The 22779-nt window shown below is 37.7% G+C and overlaps 1 protein-coding gene across 2 annotated transcripts in view; it reads right to left on the bottom strand.

The window, feature by feature from the left end:
* LOC117417484 (hemicentin-1-like) overlaps positions 1-22779 on the bottom strand; it is a 99028-nt gene that overhangs the window by 64519 nt on the left and 11730 nt on the right. For both annotated transcript variants that reach the window (XM_034029660.3, XM_059034833.1), the window contains exons 2-6: positions 12719-12789; positions 11517-11675; positions 11270-11392; positions 7842-8013; positions 7118-7224 (exon numbers count right to left, since the gene is read on the bottom strand). In XM_034029660.3, the coding sequence (XP_033885551.3) occupies positions 7118-7224; positions 7842-8013; positions 11270-11392; positions 11517-11675; positions 12719-12789 (632 nt within the window). The remainder of the gene's footprint in view (positions 1-7117; positions 7225-7841; positions 8014-11269; positions 11393-11516; positions 11676-12718; positions 12790-22779) is intronic.

Genomic DNA, 22779 nt, shown 5'->3' with positions numbered 1-22779 from the left:
ATAAACTTTCTTTCCCTGTATTCAATTTCATCTTATTTGGCTCTAAATACATGTCAAGCTGTTTTTGTTTTGCTTAAACATTACTTGAGACAATTGTGGAATTCCTTCTATACTTTCATTCCAAGAAAATGATCCATCTTGAGAGACCTATATATCCTTTACCAGGCTGTCCAAAGATTTTGCTGAAATGCAGGACAGCTTTCTAGCTGTTCCAGATGATCTACTTGCTTCTTTATAGCTTAAAGTTCTTCCACCAGAGTTAGATCTTGCTTACACCTCATATATGTCTGTCATGAAAACAATTAAACTGTCCCTTAATTAATGTCAGTAGGTTTGTTTTTCATTTATAATACTTTTTTCATGTCAGTTCACAATCTTTGGTTTCTTATGTGCAGCGTTTGGGCCATACTAGCTAAGATCCGGAGTCATATTCCACTGGAAGAAGTAATTTTCCCCAATGAGTGGTCAGAGTCCTTAAGTACGAGACCTGCTGTTAAACATGATGGGTATTCCTTAAATCCAAACCAAAAGGCTCCTAAGTGGTCCTAACCTGTGGGGAAGGAAAGTTCTGCTGAGCTATTCTGAATCTGAACTGCCCAGATGATCATCTATCAGCTAACCACTGTGAGAGTCTTTACATTTGTACCATACTGTGACAGGGAGAGAATGAATCTGAGCTGTAAATCTCCCTCCCAACCTGTGAGGGCGCTGTGCTCGAGGGCAGGTAGGACCTGAAGCTGTTGTACTGTCAGGTGCCCTCCTCGTGGTCAGTACTGCAGTGTACACTGATTGGCTAGATTTTGGTGCAGTGTTTGACTTGTTTGTTTATTATTTTTATTTCCACCCTGAGCTGGTTCTGTTCAGGCGGGTTTAATTTTGTTTGCCTGTAATAATAAAAGGCACCCATGGGGGGGGTGGGGGGGGATGGTGTTATTCTACATCTCCTGTTGTTGATGTCATTCTTGTGCATCCACTCACCACATACCAACAAGGTGGATATATGTTTACAAATACAATAGCAATTAGTGCACATGGTTTTTTTTTCACACAGATGTTTTCAAATATTTTCAAAAAATAATCTTTGTGAATTTATTTCCAAAGGATAATTATACAATAAAAACACATCTGCAAAACATTTTTCAGAAACACAAACTTGCTGTCATGGTTGTTTTCTTTTAATATTTCTCTTCTTGGCAAATTGTTTGGTTTTTAGTCTTGCGTTGTTCTTTGTTAACACTGCCCAATCACACCACCCAGTGCACGGGTATCACAAGGGCATGGTGTTAGAATCACTATTGGGTGACGTGACACTCCATAGAAGCTACGTCCTGTTTGTTTAGTTTGAAGCAAGATACACAGTCATTTGTCACTGAGATTCTGTCATCTATTTACAGTGGGTTGTGCATGATATAACAGCATGGCTCTAACACTGACTGTCATTGTTAAAAACATTTAGAAAAGAGGGCCAGTATAATACTTAATAATGGAGCACTGTCCTGCAAATGTATATTAGACTTTCATCCAGGACAGCTCATCTAGAAGAGGTCCCACATGTACACTGTAAGTAACTGCTAAAGCATGCATAAGGCAGCTGAAATGTAAGAGTGTAGCAACAGTTTAAAAAAATAAATAAAAATTAACAAAAAAGAGGTTTCTCAATGTAGATGAATTTGAATTTAAATATTTTGTGTAATAAAATCTAATAGAAAGAACCTAACCTATAACTTTTTTTTTTATAATATACAATCTAATAACAATATATTTTTCAGTTAATCAGCCTGCATGCAATCAATACATATTAAAGTATATCACAATGTTTCACAAATGTCACATTCAATAGATACATTTTTAACTCTGATATGCTCCTGGTATTAAATAAGTTGGAACACTTGAAAAGTGGTCACAGTAAAAAGATAACTTCGGGTAACTCATATATAAATACATATAGGTACAGTATATTGATATCATTTAGTTAAAATCCATATCCATAAAACAAGAGGAAGCTCTACTCCATATTTGCCACTCGGGAGTCCTTATCTAAAAAAGCACAGATTACTCTTTCCAAGTTAATAACATCCAGTACAGAGTTCTTCCAAAGTGCTAAAACTGGGGGTTCAGTATCCTTCCAGGAAGTTTGTATAATTTTTTTAGCTATGACAAGTAGAGTAAGTAGTAATTTAGACTGTGGTTTACTAACTTGGAGAGTAGATATGTTTCCTAAGATTGCAACTAAAGGGTTGCAGGGGATATGTATTTGTAAACTATTAGAAATATGCTTAAACATTGTGGTCCAGTAATCATGTAGCTTACTACAACTCCATAACATATAGAAAAGATGTCTTTCACCAGTCACATCTCCAGCACCTGTCATCCTGTTTCAAACTGCATTTTAATAATCTGACAGGAGTATAGTGAATTCTATTTACAATTTATACTGAATGGATCTTAACTTGGCATTGGCTGAAGAAAAATGTAACATTGCTATTGATATTATTCCAGGTTGATGCAATCATTGGAGTTCCTAACTCTATCTCCCACTTTGACTTTCAACTAATATTACTGTATGACAAATTCTCTTTAAATAATTTGGATATGAAACCATTGGAATTCAACGGTTTTAATAAAAACATCTCCAATTTAGTTAGACTTGGACAGCGAAGTGGAGGGATTAGGTTGGCTAAAGAGTTTTTGATATGGTTGTAAATTCTAGTTTCTCGAATTGGAATATGACATCTATCGTTCCGAGCTCTCAAAGAAGGGAATATATTTTCTTCAAACAAATCGCCCACCTTATTGATTTGTGCATTAATCCAAGTGCGGTTATATAAAAGTTTTCTTTTTATACAAAATGTTTGGGGTAACATAGAACCCTTGTTATGTCTCATTTAAATCAACCCTCCTGGCTGCTGTTTTTCTCAGAATGTGGACCTTATCTTGGTGACCCTCGGTAAGCCTCTGCACTGCTCGTGAAAGGACAATGGCTTCCAGGAACCCCCAACAGTATGCAGAAATATTAGCAGAGCCCACAGAACTTCTGGGCTTCCCTATGGAGATGTATTAACATCTCATAGCAGGGAGACCTGCCTGGCATCCTTCATATGAAAGTACAGTCAGAGAGCTCCTTCTCTCTGTAAACAAGCAGGGTTAATGCTTTCCAGAAAACCATGCCTTAAAATATGCACGTCATGGAGCCACAGGACCCCACAGAGTCAGTCCCTGTGATTGTCCTCTATTACTTGCTGAGGCCATTCTTTTTCAAGGCAAAAGTCTCTGGTATGGAAGTACAGCAGCTCAAATGCTTTCTTCAAAGAAATGTAGCATTCTTCCAAAGAGAGTCATACTCTTCAGAAAATCATACCCTAATTTTGTCTCTTCGATTGTCTACAGTAGTTGTTGAAAAACAAAACTGTTTCTGTTGGTTTGTAACATTTTTAAAGTTACCCCAATGTTTTCTATGCCCTGGGACTCTCGTTGCATTGGGATGTTGATGTCAATGCATCAAAATAGCCATATTTGTTTTATACATAATTACATTAACAATATTATTGAACTATAATCCTAGTTAAACCACCTATTTTCAAGGAAGGAAAAGGATAAAGATCCCCCCTCCCTTTCTCCTGCATCTAGACCCATCTCTATCTGAAATATGTCCATAGAGGGATTTTTTTAAGACTTTCAGTTCCTCTCTTCTGTTTTTATGACAGGCCTACAAAGTACATGGCTCAATGCCAGAATCCAGTTCCTTGGGGTTGTTTGCATACTTTTTGGATTACAGTCTTCCTAAACTATTACCATGGGTCATAAAATATAATAAACTTTGAAGCCAAAACCAGTCATCAGTGGGGTCAAAAGAAATTCCGGAATGCAGAAAATGTTGGTGGATTCTGCGGAAGTGCAAAGAGGAGCTGGGGTCTTATGTTCCCATTTCACTGCTATCACATAGATCATTCTCTAAACATACCCCATCCTATGACATATTAAAGACAAGTTGAATAAACACAAAATGATAGACAATGCTATCTCTCATTGTACTAGATTAAAATGGTTTCACACAGTGATGAAGCATATGAAAAATCCAAACAAAGTGTAAGTAAATTATACACACCATTTATCATAAATCCCGCAGCAATCGTAACATGAAAACTCAGTGATTCAAGAGTTATATGCAAAATTGTTGATACTAAGGGGTAGATGTACTAAGATGGGCCAGTAGCAGCATAAACATACCACAATTTGCATTTCTGTTGCAACAATTTGCACAGTCTACATTTTGAAGATTAAACCATTGGAAGATTCATCAAGGGAGAATTAAATGCTTGAGGGAGAAGGGCCTTGCATTGATCAGTACTTTTTACGAAGTCAGTCGAATGAAATACAGCGACAGGAAGCAAACCACAGTTTGCAGGATATCAGCACCCCTGTCATAGATGAGAGGAGGACTTGCATAAACACAACTAGTGATGAACCAAATAATCCTTGTGAACCCGGTCAGATGAACCAGCGTAAGAGAGAAAAGAACCTCAATGGGCACAAGCCTGGAGATAAATGTCCAAGAGCGTCTGAGAAAACAGCGTGGGTACAGTAAAATAAGCTATGTATTAGTTGGTGCTTATCTGGGTGAGAGCTGAGTCTAATATCAGCATGAAGTTTTAACACCTACTCTTATGTAATGGAAATCATGTTGTATGTACTAAGAGAAAATATGTTAATAAAGAGAACCGCAATATACAGATTTAAATATTTGTTGGGTCACCTTAGCGAGATCTCTAGCATTGCAAGTGCAACATTTTTTCAACTAAATAATGAAAGGCAGTATAATCCCATCTGATTCTATAGTGGGCCCTCCAATTTCACCCCTAAATAAAAAATGTGTTTCTATGAAAAAGCTTTTTGAAATCATAAAGTAGCCCCTCACTAAACCGGATATGTTTTTCCGACATAAGGAGATGTTGGGTTTAAAAAAAATACAAAAAAAGTCACACGCACATACATTTATACTACTCTATATATATATATATATATATATATATATATATATATATATATATATATATATATTTTTTTTTATTTAGTCGTTGCCAATTATTTTTTATTATTTTCTCCCAATTTGGAATGGCCAATTATTTTTTAGGCTCAGCTCACTGCTACCACCCCTGCACTGACTCGGGAGGGCGAAGACGAACACACGCTGTCTTCCGAAGTGTGTGCCGTCAGCCAACCACACGCTGTCCTCCGAAGCGTGTGCCGTCAACCGACTGCTTTTTTTTTCACACTGCTGACTCACCATGCAGTCACCCAAGAGCTACAGCGTCGGAGGACAATGCAGCTCTCTGGCAGCTTACAGGCAAGCCTGCAGGCGCCCGGCCAAACTACAGGGGTCGCTGGTGCGCGGTGAGCTGAGGACACCCTGGCCGACATAACCCGACCTAACCCTATAGCACTAATTCGTATTATTATGGAGTAGCCTATATGCCAGATGTATACTGTCAGTTTTATTTAAGTTAATTGTGCAGTGCTAAATTGTGCACAGTTACACAATACCTGCACATTAATAGAATAGGTGTGTTTCCTATTTCTATACAGATGTTCAGAATGAGCTGCAGGGTTTAGCTGCATGTATAAGTACACCCTGCTTTTAGGGAAAAATAAGTATTTGGGTGTTTGCCTCAAAAATACATTGAGCACAACCGGCAATGCCCGAGACAAAGCAGACTGCGAAATCCCAGCAACAATTGTGACGGTTTAAAACATGTTTCAAAAGTTCTTAACAAATTGATGCAATTGTAAGTGTTGCAATTATCGGCAGCTTTAGTACATCTAATTATAATATTTGAGATGTAATATCTCCACCCCCTTTTTGTGAATTTATGCAGGAACGTCCATAATTACATATTCATCTAAGGCTGAACCACAAAGAAAAACTGCTGCCACAAAGCATTCCCTAAAAAGTCGCTAACAGCATTGCGCATGTTTAGTACATTTCACCCTAGACTTCCAACTCGTTTGCAACAAGTGTGTTGTTTCAGAATGACAAAAAAACTCAAATATAAAAACAGAATTATAACACTGCAACACTTAAGGTATTTTAAATGTATTACAAACTTCTCCATTGCATAGTTCTTTCTTTTAAATGTAAACTAGTTATTTGATTTATTTCTGCCATTTAAAAATAAAAATATAATATTATGATACATGATCCGTTCCAACTGGCAGTAATTGACACACCAGTCTCGGTACACGGAGCAAAAAAAAGATTCAAATAAAAAATGGTATCATAAATGAGTACAGGATATGCCCCAGGGTGATGTATTTCAAGTGGCCTGTTGCCATGGTTACAGGGAAAACACAATGTTGTGGAATCCTTAGAGCTACGTAAGCTAACAAAATACTGTAAGAACAGCCCCTTATTTTAGATGTTATAATTATTCAGTTAAAACACACATGTTTTTTTTGCACAGAGGAATATCTTGGGTTGGTTGGGTAAAACTGATTGATTTATAATGGCTTCCAAAGAAACAATTCAAGGTCTAGTCTCTGGAGATGATTGAGACTCATGTGCCCCTCAATCTATCAACGAGGAACGTGAATCATTTCCTTAACAGCAGCTTTAGCTGGAGTCCACTCTGTACCCACATGAAGGAATTTACCCTCCCTAATGCAGCGACCCATGGAAATAAAATCCTTGAAAAGGTAAACATGTGTGGCAGCTTTTGAATCTTTCCCACCAAAACTCATAAAATAGTCTTGAATTTATACTTCTGTACTCGAACGCATCTCAAGGGTAGTCTAGTCTACCCTTTGTATCTCTCTCCACTTTAGAGATTGTCAACGCAAAACTGTAACAGCCTTCTTTTCAGTTTTTAACATCTGACAGCTCTGTGAAGCAACAAATCCATGCCCCCAATTCATTTTCTAAAGAGTCTGTTGTTTTTCAGGAGATGGTCTATCGGAGTATGTATTTATATTTGTTTGTGAGTTAAACTCTTATAGCAATGGTTTAAATTTGCATTCATGCCCCTTGTGTATATGTATGAACATTCAACTAATATGAAAACAGTAAATAAAAGTAAAACGAGGAGATGGGTCTGTACAGTATTTGAGTAAAACAGGGATTCACCTTTATGGACCACATCCCAGGGTCTGGGTCCTTGACATTCACTACTTTGGCAGAGTTTGGGATATGCAGCAACTCATTCAGGCCAGCGGCTTTCATTATCAATTTTCCTGCAGAAAACAAAAAATACTGAATTGTAATCTCATTCTTTACCAATTCTACACAAAACCAAGGTTCCAAAAGTGGACCCTCATACATTCTAATTTAGTGAATTGGGGCCCACAGTATATGACAGAAGAGGTCATATATTGTGGGCCCCAATTCACTAAATTGTAAGGACTGTTTTAAGGAATATTGGGTTCTATTCACAAAGCTTTAACTCACTAGTGTTTCTTCAGTCTTTTATTTTTGAATAAAATAACGATTTATATTTATGAAACTTCTTTACTGTTGGTAATGAAATCATTAACAGCACAGAACAGTTCTTACTTGATTTTGATTTTCTTAAAGTTAAAGCTCTGTAAATAGAGCCCACTTTATGTTATCAAGGACTGTTCTTACAAAACCCATTTTCAAAACTGTATTTAAATGTACTTCATGAAATCATTTTAAACTGTTTAAGAGAAGATTATTTCATTCTCATTTTTTTCAAAGCCCTGATTAACCTAAAATAATGTTTATAATTATTCTTTAAAACAGTCCTTAGAGTCTGGTCAAAAGGGTCCATAATGTTGTTAATAAATAATCAGACAATCAAATAAAATTCATTTTTCCCTCTGAACCATACCCAGTGGGTCTCGGATCTCAATCACTGGGGATGGACCACTCAGTGCAACAGTGACCTCCTTCAGGCTGGGGTCAAAGGGGATCTGCCAGGTGTTTGTCACCCCTGTGGTGTGATCAGTGGACAGCAGATGGACTTTGGAGGCCTGGACTGCTTCTTCAACCCATTTGAGTACCTGAAAGAGAACAATAAAAATAAAACATCCCCAGAAGACAGCCCCTCTGATAGACTGGCTTGTGAATTAAAATGCAGGGGTGGAAAAGATTAGTGATTGTGAAGTGTAATAAGTATATATGAAGTGTTTATTGTAAAATTACCACTGATATGACTAGAAGTTAAAACCTTTTCATATGCAAGAGAACACAAGTTTATGAAAGACACAGTATGAATACAGGTTTTTCACATCATGGGGTTTGGGGACGAAATCGTAACACTGTTATTTTGTTTTAAACGTATATGTAAGGAATACTCAACAGCAATATGAAGGTTCATCACACACCAGTTTGCTGCATTAGCATATATTTCATGGTCAAATTGAGGTACGTGATCCACACATAACCATTTTCATTTGGAAATACAGCTTAACTTCCAAGTTTGCATTGTTTCGCTATCAGTTTTCAAATGCCATTTCAATTTAACTAACATTTATTTTTCCAAGAATCTGGATGGAATATCTGGATGGTGGTGATTTTATGTGATAGCATCGATATAACACAAATTAAGAGGCATTGCTTTGCCAGCTCACCTCTGAGGCTGAAGTGCTCCAGCTGTGTTAGTTCTCCTTTTACCACGCCTGCTATAGGTTTTTGAGGTTTACAAACTCACTACTAAGCAATACCTAAACCACTGCTTGGGCAGGTTTCCACATGCAACATGGCCCTTTGAAGAACTGTAATGAGATGAGGCAAGATACTGTATGAATGTATTACTGCTACCCAAATATTTTACAGGGTAGACTGCTTAGTGGGCAATTTTGGGGTGCTGGGAAAGTATGTCTGTAGAGTCCAAACAGGACGATCAAGGGATGAGTCACCATTTAGCACAACTGGGGGTGGGGGCGTTTATAACTCAATGATGAGGGAAGTCATTGAAAACGGCAGCCCCTAATCACAACAGATTTCATTGTATCTCAATCAGCACACCTTGCTAACATAAACATCTGCTTTCAGCCATGCATTTCTAGCTCATTCCTCTAGTGGGCTAGCGTTGTGCCTTCTTATACTTTCTCAGTCCCACAGAAAAGAGATTAGGCAGCTTTTGTTGTGCATGCCCCCTCGCTGCTCCCCTATCTGCCTGACCTGTTCCTGTACACAGGTCTCTGACTGTACATGTGTAACAGATACAGTAGGGTTCTTCTCTTATAAAAAAGGCTCTGTAAGTTATTGAATAACCAATGTTAAATCAAGAGATCAGAAAGCACAGCAAAATGAGTATCTGAAAAGACTTCCATTTGTATGAAACAGAACTCTTCTTAGAAAAAAGTACTTTAACGATTATGTAAAAAAAAATACTTCAGGAGTGCCCGTCTAATGAGCAAGCCATGCCACAAGTACAGTGGCATCTATTACCAATGCAGAACAACTGTGTGGGACATGTGTTCTTCATTTTACCCCAGAAAATGTGTTTCTGCAATTATGACAGCCAAGGCTGTACAGCAGAGGTTCATACAAGCAGCCTTGGCAGTCACTGTTGCAAAAACTAATTTTTTTTATATAAAATGAAGAATACGTGTTAAAAAATAGTTTAGCTCACCAATTAAGGTCTACAGTATATACACTAGAAAAGCCCAGTGATCAAAAACCTTTTTAATAATCCAAAGACTGCAATTACAGCAGGCGTGGATTGGCTGACAAATGAATATTTTCTCACATCTAAACATCTTACAGAAGTGACTCTCCAACTGCCCTTTAATTATCGCTAATGATCTGAATGACATCACAGCGCAATTAATGAGGCCTCAATCTGCACGCAGTCTCAACCCACATGGGTGCAATGACTTGACTGCAGTTTAGTAGTCCAGAAACCAGGAAGGGTGCAAGCTTATACTATATACTGTAGTGTGGTTATGGATTGTGATTGAACTCCCTTTCAGTGCATGTTGTAGTTTTAAGTGAAACTATCCCTTAATATTGGGCCATATGGACAGAGGTCCATGTATCATCTCTTGCATTTTAAAAAACTAGCCTTTTCTACATGTGAGTACACCTTGTGCCAACAACATACAATCGTCACACATTCATCGGGCATAAAGATACATTAGTACATGAACAGAGACAATTATATTATAGCTTTTCCAAAACTAAGTTTCTATTTTTTACAATAGGATGCCCAACTACCACTGGCTAATTCATAAAACAACAAGGGTATTATGACATTTGCATTAATGCACATGTGTTGGTCAAGGCATAAATCAAGTATTTAACTATTATTTTGTAATATCAATTAAAACCCAATCCAACTAGTATTAAAGTTCAGCTATATTCAGTCTAAGGTTGTTGGGTTAACATAAAGAAGTCTGTACTGAGACTCTAATTATGAATCTAAAGCAGGTGTGGAGCAGGGGGACAGAAACTGGACTGCAATGAGCATTCCAGAAATTAAAACTAAGCATCTACACCAGGGATCTGCATACAAACAAACACTGTACATTGGCGGTAACTGGCAGATTAATTGTAAATGAGTGATTTTTCAGTGAGGGGGTAAATAACAGTACCTTCTGCAAGTGATGCAGTATTACACAGCAGTATTACACAGCTTTTTCACAGCAAAACAAAAACTAAATACAAACTAACATAACCCAAACAACAAGAGGGCAAACAGAGATTTTATAAACAACAGCAGTTAGGACAAGCTTGTCCTTTAACTTGGATGATTCATTTCTATACTACTCAATGAAACAAACAACATAGGTTGCTCAATACTGTCTCTTGCTAGATCAAATCAGATAATTTGTTCTGCTCAGGAAAAGTTAACTTTGAATTGTGAAACTGTTAACAAAACCTAATAGTTCCCATTCAGTACTCTATGACTCAGTATGATATTCTTATTTTCCTACTTGTTTTGTACCATATGAAACCACAAACATTCCAGGAATTCTTTTTTCTCGTAGCTATACAAACCAGCAGTCATCTCCAAAAACCTGTGAACAACTGAGATGAGCTGCAGGGATATCTCAAAGTTTAGCTTTCAACCATCAAGAAAGGTTTGAGGTGTTCTAATAACTCCTAATTAAATGTTTTGTGAATACGGCCCAGTGTAACAGCTTTTCTGACTAGTCCCTGCTTTTGCCAGATTGGGGATATGCATTACTGTGACAACCTATGTACAGTAAGTGTGGCTCTGTGCAGATATGCTCTATCTAAAGTTGTGTTTTCTAACATACACTGTACAGTATATTGTGATCAAATATACACAAACAGAAGCAGACCTACCTCATTGACCTGCTTCTTGTCCAAATGAAAGACCTGCCCTGAGCTGGTTGAGGCGATCTCCTCATAGGCTTTGTAACCAATGTGGCCTCGGTCATCACAGTCTCCAGTAAGCACAAACACAACCTGTACGGCACAGAGAGAAATAAAGAGGGAGATTTGACCAAACCCACTCACTACTTCCCATAAGAGATAGAAAACATAACATGTGAGACGCTTCAGCATGCAACCTCTTCTGTTTCTCTTTCACCTGGGACTGCTTTTGCTGGATGAGACGCAAGACTTCGTGGGTGAGTTTGTAGTCTTTGGACCGGGCATCTGTGAAGACATAGATAAAAGATCCAGGCAGAGAGATTTCCAGAGCAATCTTGATTGCACCAATGCTCATCTCTGGACAATCTCCACCTCCCTGTCAACAGAAATGTAAAATAAAGAAAATACTTGATGAATGATCTTGATGAATGAGGATTTCTTTTTTTAATTATTATTTTTTTTAATTAACAATCAGCTGCAATAATATCCATCACATTTTCTCCACCAAGCTTATATGTAAGGGTCATGTGAAAAGTTCTTAGACTCATAAGTGTTTCCTGCATGGCACAGATACAACAGCAAAATCTTATTGGAACTATATTGGTTTTCACTGTAAAAGACATTCATTTTCACGTTTATGAGGACCAAGTACTGATCCTCCAGTTATGCAAAGGGATATGTCTTCTCACACTGTTTAAGGTCAAGAAACTGCAGTATTCAAACCAAGTTGCAGGACACATCTGGAAGCAAGCTATCTTTATTTAAAAAAATTGAATGCAAGCAACACATCGTTTCTTCCATCTTGGCAAGACCAAAAACAAAAAAAAGTACTGGAGATGTGATACAAAAATGCATGCCCACAGTCCTTTAATATATTCAATTGTATTGATTTGTTTGGTTTATAATTCTTAGAACCAAAAACATCTAATGAACCTAAAACTCTACCCACAGGGATAAGGCTGCAGTGAGTTGTATTAAAAGAAAGGAGCCCTGAAAAGAAGCTGCTTTCAGACTTGCAGGGTTAAACATGACAGAGATTCCTCCTTGGCAAGGCTTGTGGGAAAGCAAATTCATTTTTACCTCCAGTTGAATCAATTGTTATTTTTTAAATAAAAACTGTACTTATCCAACACTGACACACAATATGTATACAATGCATGAATACGCAATCAGCCCTGCCAATGTTCTTCAGCCCTGTCCAGTCTCCACAGCCATGCAATTCTATGAAGCTCTCATCTCTCTACTTCCACAAAGTGTGACAGTTATTGGCAATTTTGATGTGGACACTTTTCTGTAATTCATATAGGCCCCTGGAGGGCAATTAGATGAAAATTCCTTTTAATCACCACTGCCCTGGGTCTGGATCATGTTGCTAAGGTTCTAAATCTCCTGGTATTTCCATGCTTGTTCAGCACTTACCTGTACATAAAGCTCCCTGAGTTCATACTGGAACTTCTTTGGATCTGTGGTAATAGTGACTGGTCCAATCTCTGAAAGGAAACATTTTAGCAGTATTCACTATTATTGTTTCATTAGTTTATTTATCCAACCATTTCATTTCTTTAAAATGTTCCTGACATAAACAGGTACATACAGTGGCCACTGTTTTTACTATTAAATATATGAAAGCCTTCCTAATTAATCCTATTTTTTGGGCCGTTTGGCCCAGGCTGGCTGTGAATGGCTATGATTTGCTGACTGGCTGACATGATGGTCCCTAGTGGTCCAGAGTTCCAATTCTGACAAGAAGCCCTCAGTCTATGGTGGTGTAATCCAACACTTGCATTTTGCAATGTGGAAGACTGGTACAAGAGATCCCCTATTGTCACACCATATGTTTTTGCCTAAGAAAAACTCCAGGACTCTGCACACAGGGCATGCCAACTTTGTGAATAGATTGCTTTCCAAAGCCACTTTGACAGCGACAGGAGCGCAGACACATTAGCATTCTGCTAAGAAATGAATTCCAGCACTGTGCCAGTGCTGCTTGTTATTAATCACCCAGTTGATAAGCAAACTAGTTTTCTCCACCTTGTCTGTCACAGTGTCTCAAAGCTTGTAGGGCTGCTCTGCAGGCTACTTTCAAAAGAACTCAGTCTGGTGATAGGGGACTCAGCTGTAAAGGTAAGCTGGGGAAACCAGCCATGTTATTACTTAAGTTGGTATTAACTTTTATACCATACTGCTTGTTCTACTAAATGCAACAAGAACATTCACAAGAACTTTACTCTTTTCTCTGCACTCCCTACATAGATGTTTTTGGAAAACACCAGATTGAATTGTAAATTACCCCGTTTACACTAGCACACCCGTACCGTGAGGGCTCCACACCCTCACAGTACGGGTGTATTTACCCGAGCCGAGCCGGAACCAAGCTGTGAAACTCCAGCCCTGCAACATACAGACGTGCTCAAATTTGTTGGTACCCCTCCACAAAAAACGAAGAATGCACAATTTTCTCTGAAATAACTTGAAACTGACAAAAGTAATTGGCATCCACCATTGTTTATTCCATATTTAATAGAAATCAGACTTTGCTTTTGATTTTTTATTCAACATAATATTGTAAATAATAAAACAAATGAAAATGGCATGGACAAAAATGATGGGACCGCTAACCTAATATTTTGTTGCACAACCTTTAGAGGCAATCACTGCAATCAAACGTTTTCTGTAGCTCTCAATGAGACTTCTGCACCTGTTAACAGGTAGTTTGGCCCACTCTTCCTGAGCAAACTGCTCCAGCTGTCTCAGGTTTGATGGGTGCCTTCTCCAGACTGCAAGTTTCAGCTCTTTCCATAGATGTTCAATAGGATTCAGATCAGGACTCATAGAAGGCCACTTCAGAATAGTCCAATGTTTTGTTCTTATCCATTCTTGGGTGCTTTTAGCTGTGTGTTTTGGGTCATTATCCTGTTGGAGGACCCATGACCTGCGACTGAGACAGAGCTTTCTGACACTGGGCAGTACGTTTCGCTCCAGAATGCCTTGATAGTCTTGAGATTTCATTGTGCCCTGCACAGATTCAAGGCACCCTGTGCCAGGCGCAGCAAAGCAGCCCCAAAACATAACCGAGCCTCCTCCATGTTTCACTGTAGGTATGGTGTTCTTTTCTTTGAAAGCTTCATTTTTTCGTCTGTGAACATAGAGCTGATGTGACTTGCCAAAAAGCTCCAGTTTTGACTCATCTGTCCAAAGGACATTCTCCCAGAAGGATTGTGGCTTGTCAATATGCATTTTAGCAAATTCCAGTCTGGCTTTTTTATGTTTTTCTGTCAGAAGTGGAGTCCTCCTGGGTCTTCTTCCATGGAGCCCACTTTCGCTCAAAAAGCAACAGATGGTGCGATCAGAAACTGATGTACCTTCACCTTGGAGTTCAGCTTGTATCTCTTTGGCAGTTATCCTTGGTTCTTTTTCTACCATTCGCACTATCCTTCTGTTCAATCTGGGGTCGATTTTCCTCTTGCGGCCGCGCCCAGGGAGGTTGGCTACAGTTCCATGGACCTTAAACTTCTTAATAATATTTGCAACTGTTGTCACAGGAACATCAAGCTGCTTGGAGATGGTCTTGTAGACTTTACCTTTACCATGGTTGTCTATTATTTTCTTTCTGATCTCCTCAGACAACTCTCTCCTTTGCTTTCTCTGGTCCATGTTCAGTGTGGTGCACACAATGATACCAAACAGCACAGTGACTACTTTTCTCCATTTAAATAGGCTGAATGACTGATTACAAGATTGGAGACATGTGTGATACTAATTAAAGAAACAAATTAGTTTGAAATATCACTATAATCCAATTATTTATTATCTTTTCTAAGGGGTACCAACAAATGTGTCCAGGCCATTTTAGAATATCTTTGTAGAATAAGCAATAATTCATCTCTTTTCACAGCTTCTTTGCTTTATTCTATGACATACCAAAGGCATGCAAGTATACATGATAAAATAGCTTTTAATTTCATCACTTTTCAGGAGGAATGAAGCATTATTTCAATGAGCTGTAAGGGTACCAACAAATTTGAGCACGTCTGTATCTGAATCTGGCTCGGGGCTGTGGGCGGGGTTACTGCATTTCATCATCACGCTCAAGTGTCATTACAAGAAAAAGTGGCAACCCCCAGGACCTCAACCGCTAAATGTTTTCCTAAATCCTTACCTTTATGCCGCGGGACACATAACAACACACATCTGACTGAAATAGAAAATAAAATAACTCCCTTTCTATAATACGCATATAGTGAATCAAAAATGTAACTCTCCGTGAATTAACCATGCATAAAGCACAATGTAATCAACGCTATATTTTTTACAAAAAAAAAAGGTAACATTCCCACTCGAGGATCATTTTAAATCAGCAGTTTTTAAACTATAAATAGCCTGGCTAAATGGCGGTCAAACCAACAAAGTGAGAGAAGGAGAGCGGGTCGGGAGAGGGTAAGAGGGAATGGGCTTGCTCCAGGTTCGGCTGCCAGAGCGGGGCTGAAGCATCTTGTCTCCTAGAGAAAGCTGCAGCTCCTCCAGCAGCAAAAAAGTAAATACATTAGGAAAGATAACCACGTAATAGACCTAATATTTATTTAGTTATAAAACGAATGCTGAATAAGATGTCTGTGTTATAAAGTGCCAGCGCAGCTTTTCTTCAGTTCAGATACTGTATCAAAAGGGAGAGACAGAAACGGAAGTTACACTGATAAGTTGTTTACAGTTTGAACACCGGTACTGTATTTACTGTAGAAATATTGCACTTGTATAGGGAATTGTATTTTCAATGCTCCCCCCACCCCATTCAAGCGTCCCAACAAAAGCCTAACCAATCTTATCAAGAGTATGAGCATGACATGGCTGCTGAAGCCCCATTTCTTACAACACAGTTTGAAACGCACACCATCTTGACTTAATACAAGTTTATTACCATGAAGAAACCTTAGCAGAGTCATAAGCAGACCACTGCAATAGATTACCGTTATTTCAGTATGATACCATTGGTATTCTACCAATAGCTTATATCATTAGTGGCCATTTTGTTACCTTTTCCCTTTGGTAAAGAGCTATTGCATTTCCATTGTAGTGTCACTGCATTGCTATTAAATATCAATTATTAATGGTCAGATGACAGAGGACTATTTTAGTCCCTTGTGTTAATTTGTTTTCTTGCAGTAACAATGTCTTGACTGTGTTAAATTGGATCAAAATCTAACTACTCATTCTAGCCACAATAGGTTCTGCCAGAAGTGTAATGCTATTGGCACTCAATAAGAAAGAAAGAGGCACAGCTAGGCATCTACACCAACCAGTATCATGGGAATATAAACTTAACATCCATGTTTAGGAAGGTTACATCACTGCGTTACAAATACACATGGAATGGAGTCATTTTCAACGTTCTCAGTCTCCTACAAAGAGAACTCAAATAAAAAGTTGATTCTGTATACCACATTGTACCAAAAAATGCAAAAACATTTATAACACTGCAGTAGTAGAACAATGTGTTGGCAAAAAACACTCTATTATGAAAAAGACTTAATAAAATGCCCATAACTATACACCCTGATGACAGTAACTGACAATGGCTCCTTCTGGATCTTATAATGATTTTCATCATTTTCATTATCATACAGCTTCTTTTAATAATCTGTTTATTCTCTGTTCGCTTGTACTACAAACTGACACACAACTAATGCATGCTTCATAATGGATCTGTTTAAAATAATAATGTCATTTAATGGTTAAACACAACACAGTCTTATTTTTATTATATTTTTTTACCCAATTTTATTCATTTTATCTGCACAAGCCCAAAACTTTAGAATAACCTGCTTGTAAAAGCTAAATGAACAAGTTCGTTCTATTACTGGTACGTATAATAATCCTTGAACAGAATTCTCTGAATTTGTAAATTTGGCAGCAGAGGCTGGAACTTAGGGAACATTTATTTCCTAAATTAAAACCCATTTCCAACTTACAGGGTAGTTTATTTGGCTGCTCTTAATGGAATCAAATTCACAGATGAAACCGTTGCAATACATGAATGGAAAAGTTAATTCACCTTTTTTGTCTCATGATTAACCAGTGTGGTTTGTACCTCTGCCTCCTGGACTGATCTCTCTCTTTCCTCTCCCACAGGCCTGAGGTAAAAATAAATCCAATGCACACACAGAAAGAATGCCTTCGCAATAAAAGTTACAAGTATTTGTATAAAATCTAGGTTTATCGGGTTATAGGCAAATGCAAGCTGTCTAATGAAGGCTTGAAGTTTACTAGTGCAAAATCAAGGCAGTTATAGTGCTCACCATGTAGAGTGTGACAGACAGACAGATGGATGGATGGATGCAATCAGCACATAAGGGTGCTAATTTTTTTGGAAGAGAGCCCTAATCAGAATACATAATGATGTTAGATTTACTACAGAGCTTTGTGGAAGGATTCAGATGCCCATGCCATACATGACTTTTTGGTAACCATACATCATTTATTTCTATTTTTTAAGCAGTGTCCCACCATCATGTTAAATTATATACTGTCTAAAAAGACATTATTACATTTTGTTGGTTTGCTGCATACTTTTGTAGTTTAGATTCTTGTGCACTCGATTAATCAGAAAGCTGTCAAGTTTCTTAGCATTTCCCAAGGGTTTTTAGCTGTGTGGACAAAAGCTTCCCACCCCCTTGAAATCTGTGGCCACTATCACTCTGTGAGCCAAACAGTATAACATAGGAGGATATGAGAATACAACGATTCAAGAGTGGATATGTTCTACTCCAAATTTAATATAGCTCATATGGCTCAACTCAAGTGCCCCTTGACGTGGGGATTATTTCTCTATCATAATCCAGCTCATGTGATATTGTTGTGCCATTTTCAAACAAAGACATTACACAAATGCACATTCTGCTAAAAGGCTCATCTTAAATGCAATAGCATTCACGTGAACAATCAACTGAAAATCTCCTACACCTAACATGATCAGGATTTTAGTTTAATTCAGAGATAACTAAAATAGTGACTAAAACACCCACTACAAAATCAGTCCTAACAACACCAGGAATCTTTAAGCTACAGACTTGCTATCTGTGTAGTTAGCACAAGTAAAGACAACAAGTAACTGACTCTTACAAGAGTTTCAGTTTCAGTTTTAAGCCTGCAGTTTAAAACTCTGGGAAATCAACACCCAGTCTTCACTCGGCAACATAGATTATATAGCTGTGGAAGTAATTACATTAACAGCCCACAACATTTATTTTCATTTTTTCATCTCCTTAGGCAATATGCTGCCCTCAGTATGCCTAATTACAACCTTCTATGAGACTAATTACAGTGTGAGTCACAAAAAGGTGAATTATGGCAACCTGGTTTTCAAGAAGCCATAAATGATTCCTAAATCAGGCTATTCACAAGCAGCCAGGCACTTCCTAATGGACAATTACATTGTCCACTTTATTTGTACCCTTTGACTCTCTTTTATTGTGCCTTTATCATGGTATACTAACAACATACATTATTGTCAATAAAACACTGTGAAATACACTAAATGTGTTTATTTCACATACACATATACACACATATGTTTATCACCTCTATCATGATAAGGCTGGTCAAGGCCAAGGTCATTGGCAAATCTCACCCTGAGCCGTCTATGTTAAAGGCACCAGGATTTTAGCCAGTCAACTCACTGGACATCATTGGCTGTAGTTTACAAAGCATCTTTCAGAAATTGTGAATGCTTTTTTGTTTTGTTTTTTTCTGTGGGGGTCCATACACCACAATTCATCATCATCATCATCATCATCATCATCATCAAGAAACAGGCAAATGCAAACCATGTGCATCTGTTTCACTATTCAAATTTATTCAACTCAGAGAATTGGAAACAAAGCATAGAGACATATTGATATTCTCGGCAATAGCTGTCTGACAGCTTTGTCAACAGGGTTAAAAGAGATGTTCTATTTTATAATGATTTGTGTAATATATCTGTAAATCAAGCTTATCCAGACATAATCCCTGTTAAATTTACAGCTCACTAAATAATCTCGCAAGGGGCTGCTCAATATCTTTGACAGCAGCTGAGCACAACACATTCTCCTCTGGTAATTACCTGCCTGTTTTTTTACGTGCAGAGGCAGTTTAATTAATCATCAGGAACAATGCGGAACTGACAACATTCCCCTTTCACTTGCTATTTGTTAACTAATCCCCATGTGCCTAATATGAGAAATGCTTAACTTTCCATACCATTTGGTTGTTGTCCTGTTTTGTTTTGTTTTTGGAGATGGAGTGGGCTGATTGATTGAAGAGCTGGTCCTGGGGCAAAATCCCAGGGCTGTCTAATAGATTTGGATTGAGCTACAATTTTAGGCAGGGTCATTAGCTTTCCCACAGGAAGAGTTCTGGCTAATTTCAGTGAGACGAACCTGAGGTCACGTGAAACACGGCCGTTCAAATGGATTTGGTATTGCTGTAAACGTTCTCTCCTGGTGTTACTTAACAGCATCTCATTTACAGAAAAGATATAGGTTTTAGATCTGGAATGAGACAAAAGGAATTCAAGATATCCACAAACATTGTTGTTGCCTGAGTTTAACTGAAACACAACCAAGTCTTGCATTATAGGATCGATTTATAGCTTCTGATTCATCGTCAGTAAAGCAGTATGTTACATTAAGCCAAACAAAAAAGTTCAGTCTACCCCTTTATTATTGTGTTCCTCCATCAGCAGAAATAAAGTGTAAGACAGAAAATTATGTTTAATAGATATGTTTAATATCATTGGTATATACTGTATATTAATAGTGTTATTTATTGAACAAACATACTGAACACTGAATTTTATTTGAAAATGTATTGTATTTTAATGCAGAGTACTGTATATTTTGTAAATAGTACAAAAGCCATCCACTCTATCTTTGATTGCAGGTTGCATTTTAAACACTAAGGTAGACGTTGAGGTCTTTATTGAAATCACACGCACACAAATGCTGGCACTAGGTTTTCCAGACTATTATTTCCTTTCTGTTTACAGCAGCAGGATAGTGCTTCAAAGAGCTGTCAGATATATATCATATGAAACCTCATACAAAGAACAAAAGCAGGATTCATATTTTGAGTTTGTTTCTGTGTTACGTTTTAAAGAACTTTATTTATATATATATATATATATATATATATATATATATATATATATATATATATATTACATATGGAATGGCACTCTAGGTGTTTTACAGGATTTTATTTCCAGTTGGGTCTTTGCTTTTACTCATATTTCATAAATGTGAGGCTCCAAATCCTGGAAAATGCATTGCTCAGCATTGGCTGCAGGCCCTTATCTCTCAGTAGGGCTCACTGTGGAGTCAAGCTCACTGTTATAATCTATTAATTTGTTGCAATATAATTACGCACTTGTTTCGGAAGACTGAAAGTTATTGTATTTTAAAAAGAAAAGCAAACAAAAAATCTGCTTAACACTGGCCTCCACCCAAGTCTTCATAAAATGTGCAGTTGAAATTAATGTTACATATTCCAACTTCAAGAGTGCTAGCTGGCAAGTCTAAAACACAGAGTCTCAGGGCGGTTTATAATGTAAAGTTTACAGGCTGTCCAAGAGGAAAAGGAAGCCAGACTACAATTTGTTAGCAGTAACTTGAACCCTTTTTGTCTTAATGAGGCTGGCACCAAGATACACTAATTTAATTACATTTATTTTTAGGATCATTATGCAAAAACTTTTCTTTTTTGTTGAAAATGTATATAGTTTAGTTTTATCAACCACTAATAACTGTGGCTTTTGCCAAAAAGTTTGGTCTTTGTAGAGCCATTTAAAGACCTTAATACTCACAGATCTGATGGCATTTTTTCAATTAAAAAATAACAACTGATGCTAAATATTGTTAGTCTCTGACTCTCACTGTCTTCTTTTTCTTCTATTTCTGGGTGTGCTGATTTCTTGAACCCTTCGGCAATCTGCTGCAAGCATTAAGTGTAGACGAGTCTTTTTAAAAGAAATCCAAGGGCTTAGTAACAGACATTTGCCAGTTTTCCAGTAATAACTGCGGTGCAAATGTATATAGCTATATTATTTTCAACCACACAGTGATTGGAAAGTGAAGTGAGATCTAAACACACACTCTGGCTTTCAAGAGGGTCAAAGTTTTCTTTAAAATCAGATCCAGATACAAAAGATGTTTGGGTTTAACAGAAATTAAAGAATTGGAACTGTGGTTTAATACGGTCTGACTGTGTGATAATTCTTAGCAAATCAGTTTTTAGAATGAAAGACATGGCATAGGGTGTCAGACCCTCATGCTGTGAATATGTGCCACCCAGATTGTGTCTCCATCACATCACTACGTCTACATTCCAGTCTAACGATCCCCAGTTTGCCTAAATGTTTCACTTTCTTCCATATTTATTGTTGCTGTTTTCTGATGCATTTTTTCTTTTCTTTTTTTTTTTCACAGCCACAGAACCCACCCAGTCTGAATGTCTTGGCCTCAGCATTGCTTTGGGTCTTTACAATGGATTTATCAGACTTACAATCAGATGTTCTGCATAGTTACAGATGTATTTCTAATAAATCTGAAGCACTTATATTACAGCCTGTTTGAACAGCAACCACACACACAGTGTACTCCAAGAAAACCTGGATAAGAAGAAACATCTTGCTTCCAGTTGGGCCATGACCGTTTGTTGATGTACTCAGTTTTACAGCTCCAGCCATTTGTGTCACAGTCTTTATATTTAAAAAAAAGCTATAAAGCCACCCCAAATCCTTAATAGTGGCACAATCATATTGTTCTCCTCCCTACTGTGGGCAGAAGAACTCGTTGGACGGGAAGTTAAAAGCCTGTAGAAATGACATATTTGAAAATGCCACCTAGTACCAGTAATCAAGTGAGTTCTTGTAAATCAGGTCACATACATTTTCCCCATAACAATCATAAATGCTGTGGAAAATTGTCAGTATGGATCAGTCAAAAAGCCGGTGATAAAAAGCCAAATTCTGCCCCGATTTACAAAAAAGTGATTTGATGTTATCTAATATCGGATGCATTCCTGTCAAAGACTCACTAATTTAGACCAAAAGTCTTTTAACACTTATCTATTGCAATAGTATTAACCTCATTTTTTATACCCCCTTTCCCCAATTTCAAATGAAATCCAATGCCTGTGACGATGACTAGAGCTGATCCTGTAGTTATTAATGAGACCACTGCTCAGTATTAGAACATTAGAAATTCATGGTGCAGGGGAACAACTGGAAGAAATAGACAAATCTACGTAAAGGGGTCGTAGACATAAACAACTAAGACAGCAGAACAACAGCTTGACATTTAAACATCCTTTCTCATACACAGAAGTAGACTGCAAGCCGCAACTGACAAGTAGAGATTAGGGGGAAGGTTTCCACTCAGCCAGGATATGCCTGAGGGTCAGTCTCTTCCACAGTCTGTTTCCAATTTTGCACAAAGGATCCCTCT

This window comes from Acipenser ruthenus, chromosome 12 (genome assembly GCF_902713425.1).
Source record: "Acipenser ruthenus chromosome 12, fAciRut3.2 maternal haplotype, whole genome shotgun sequence".
Classification (NCBI taxonomy): Eukaryota; Metazoa; Chordata; class Actinopteri; order Acipenseriformes; family Acipenseridae; genus Acipenser; species Acipenser ruthenus.
The sequence above is the reverse complement of the archived record's forward strand: the minus strand, read 5'-3'. Positions and strand labels throughout refer to the sequence as shown.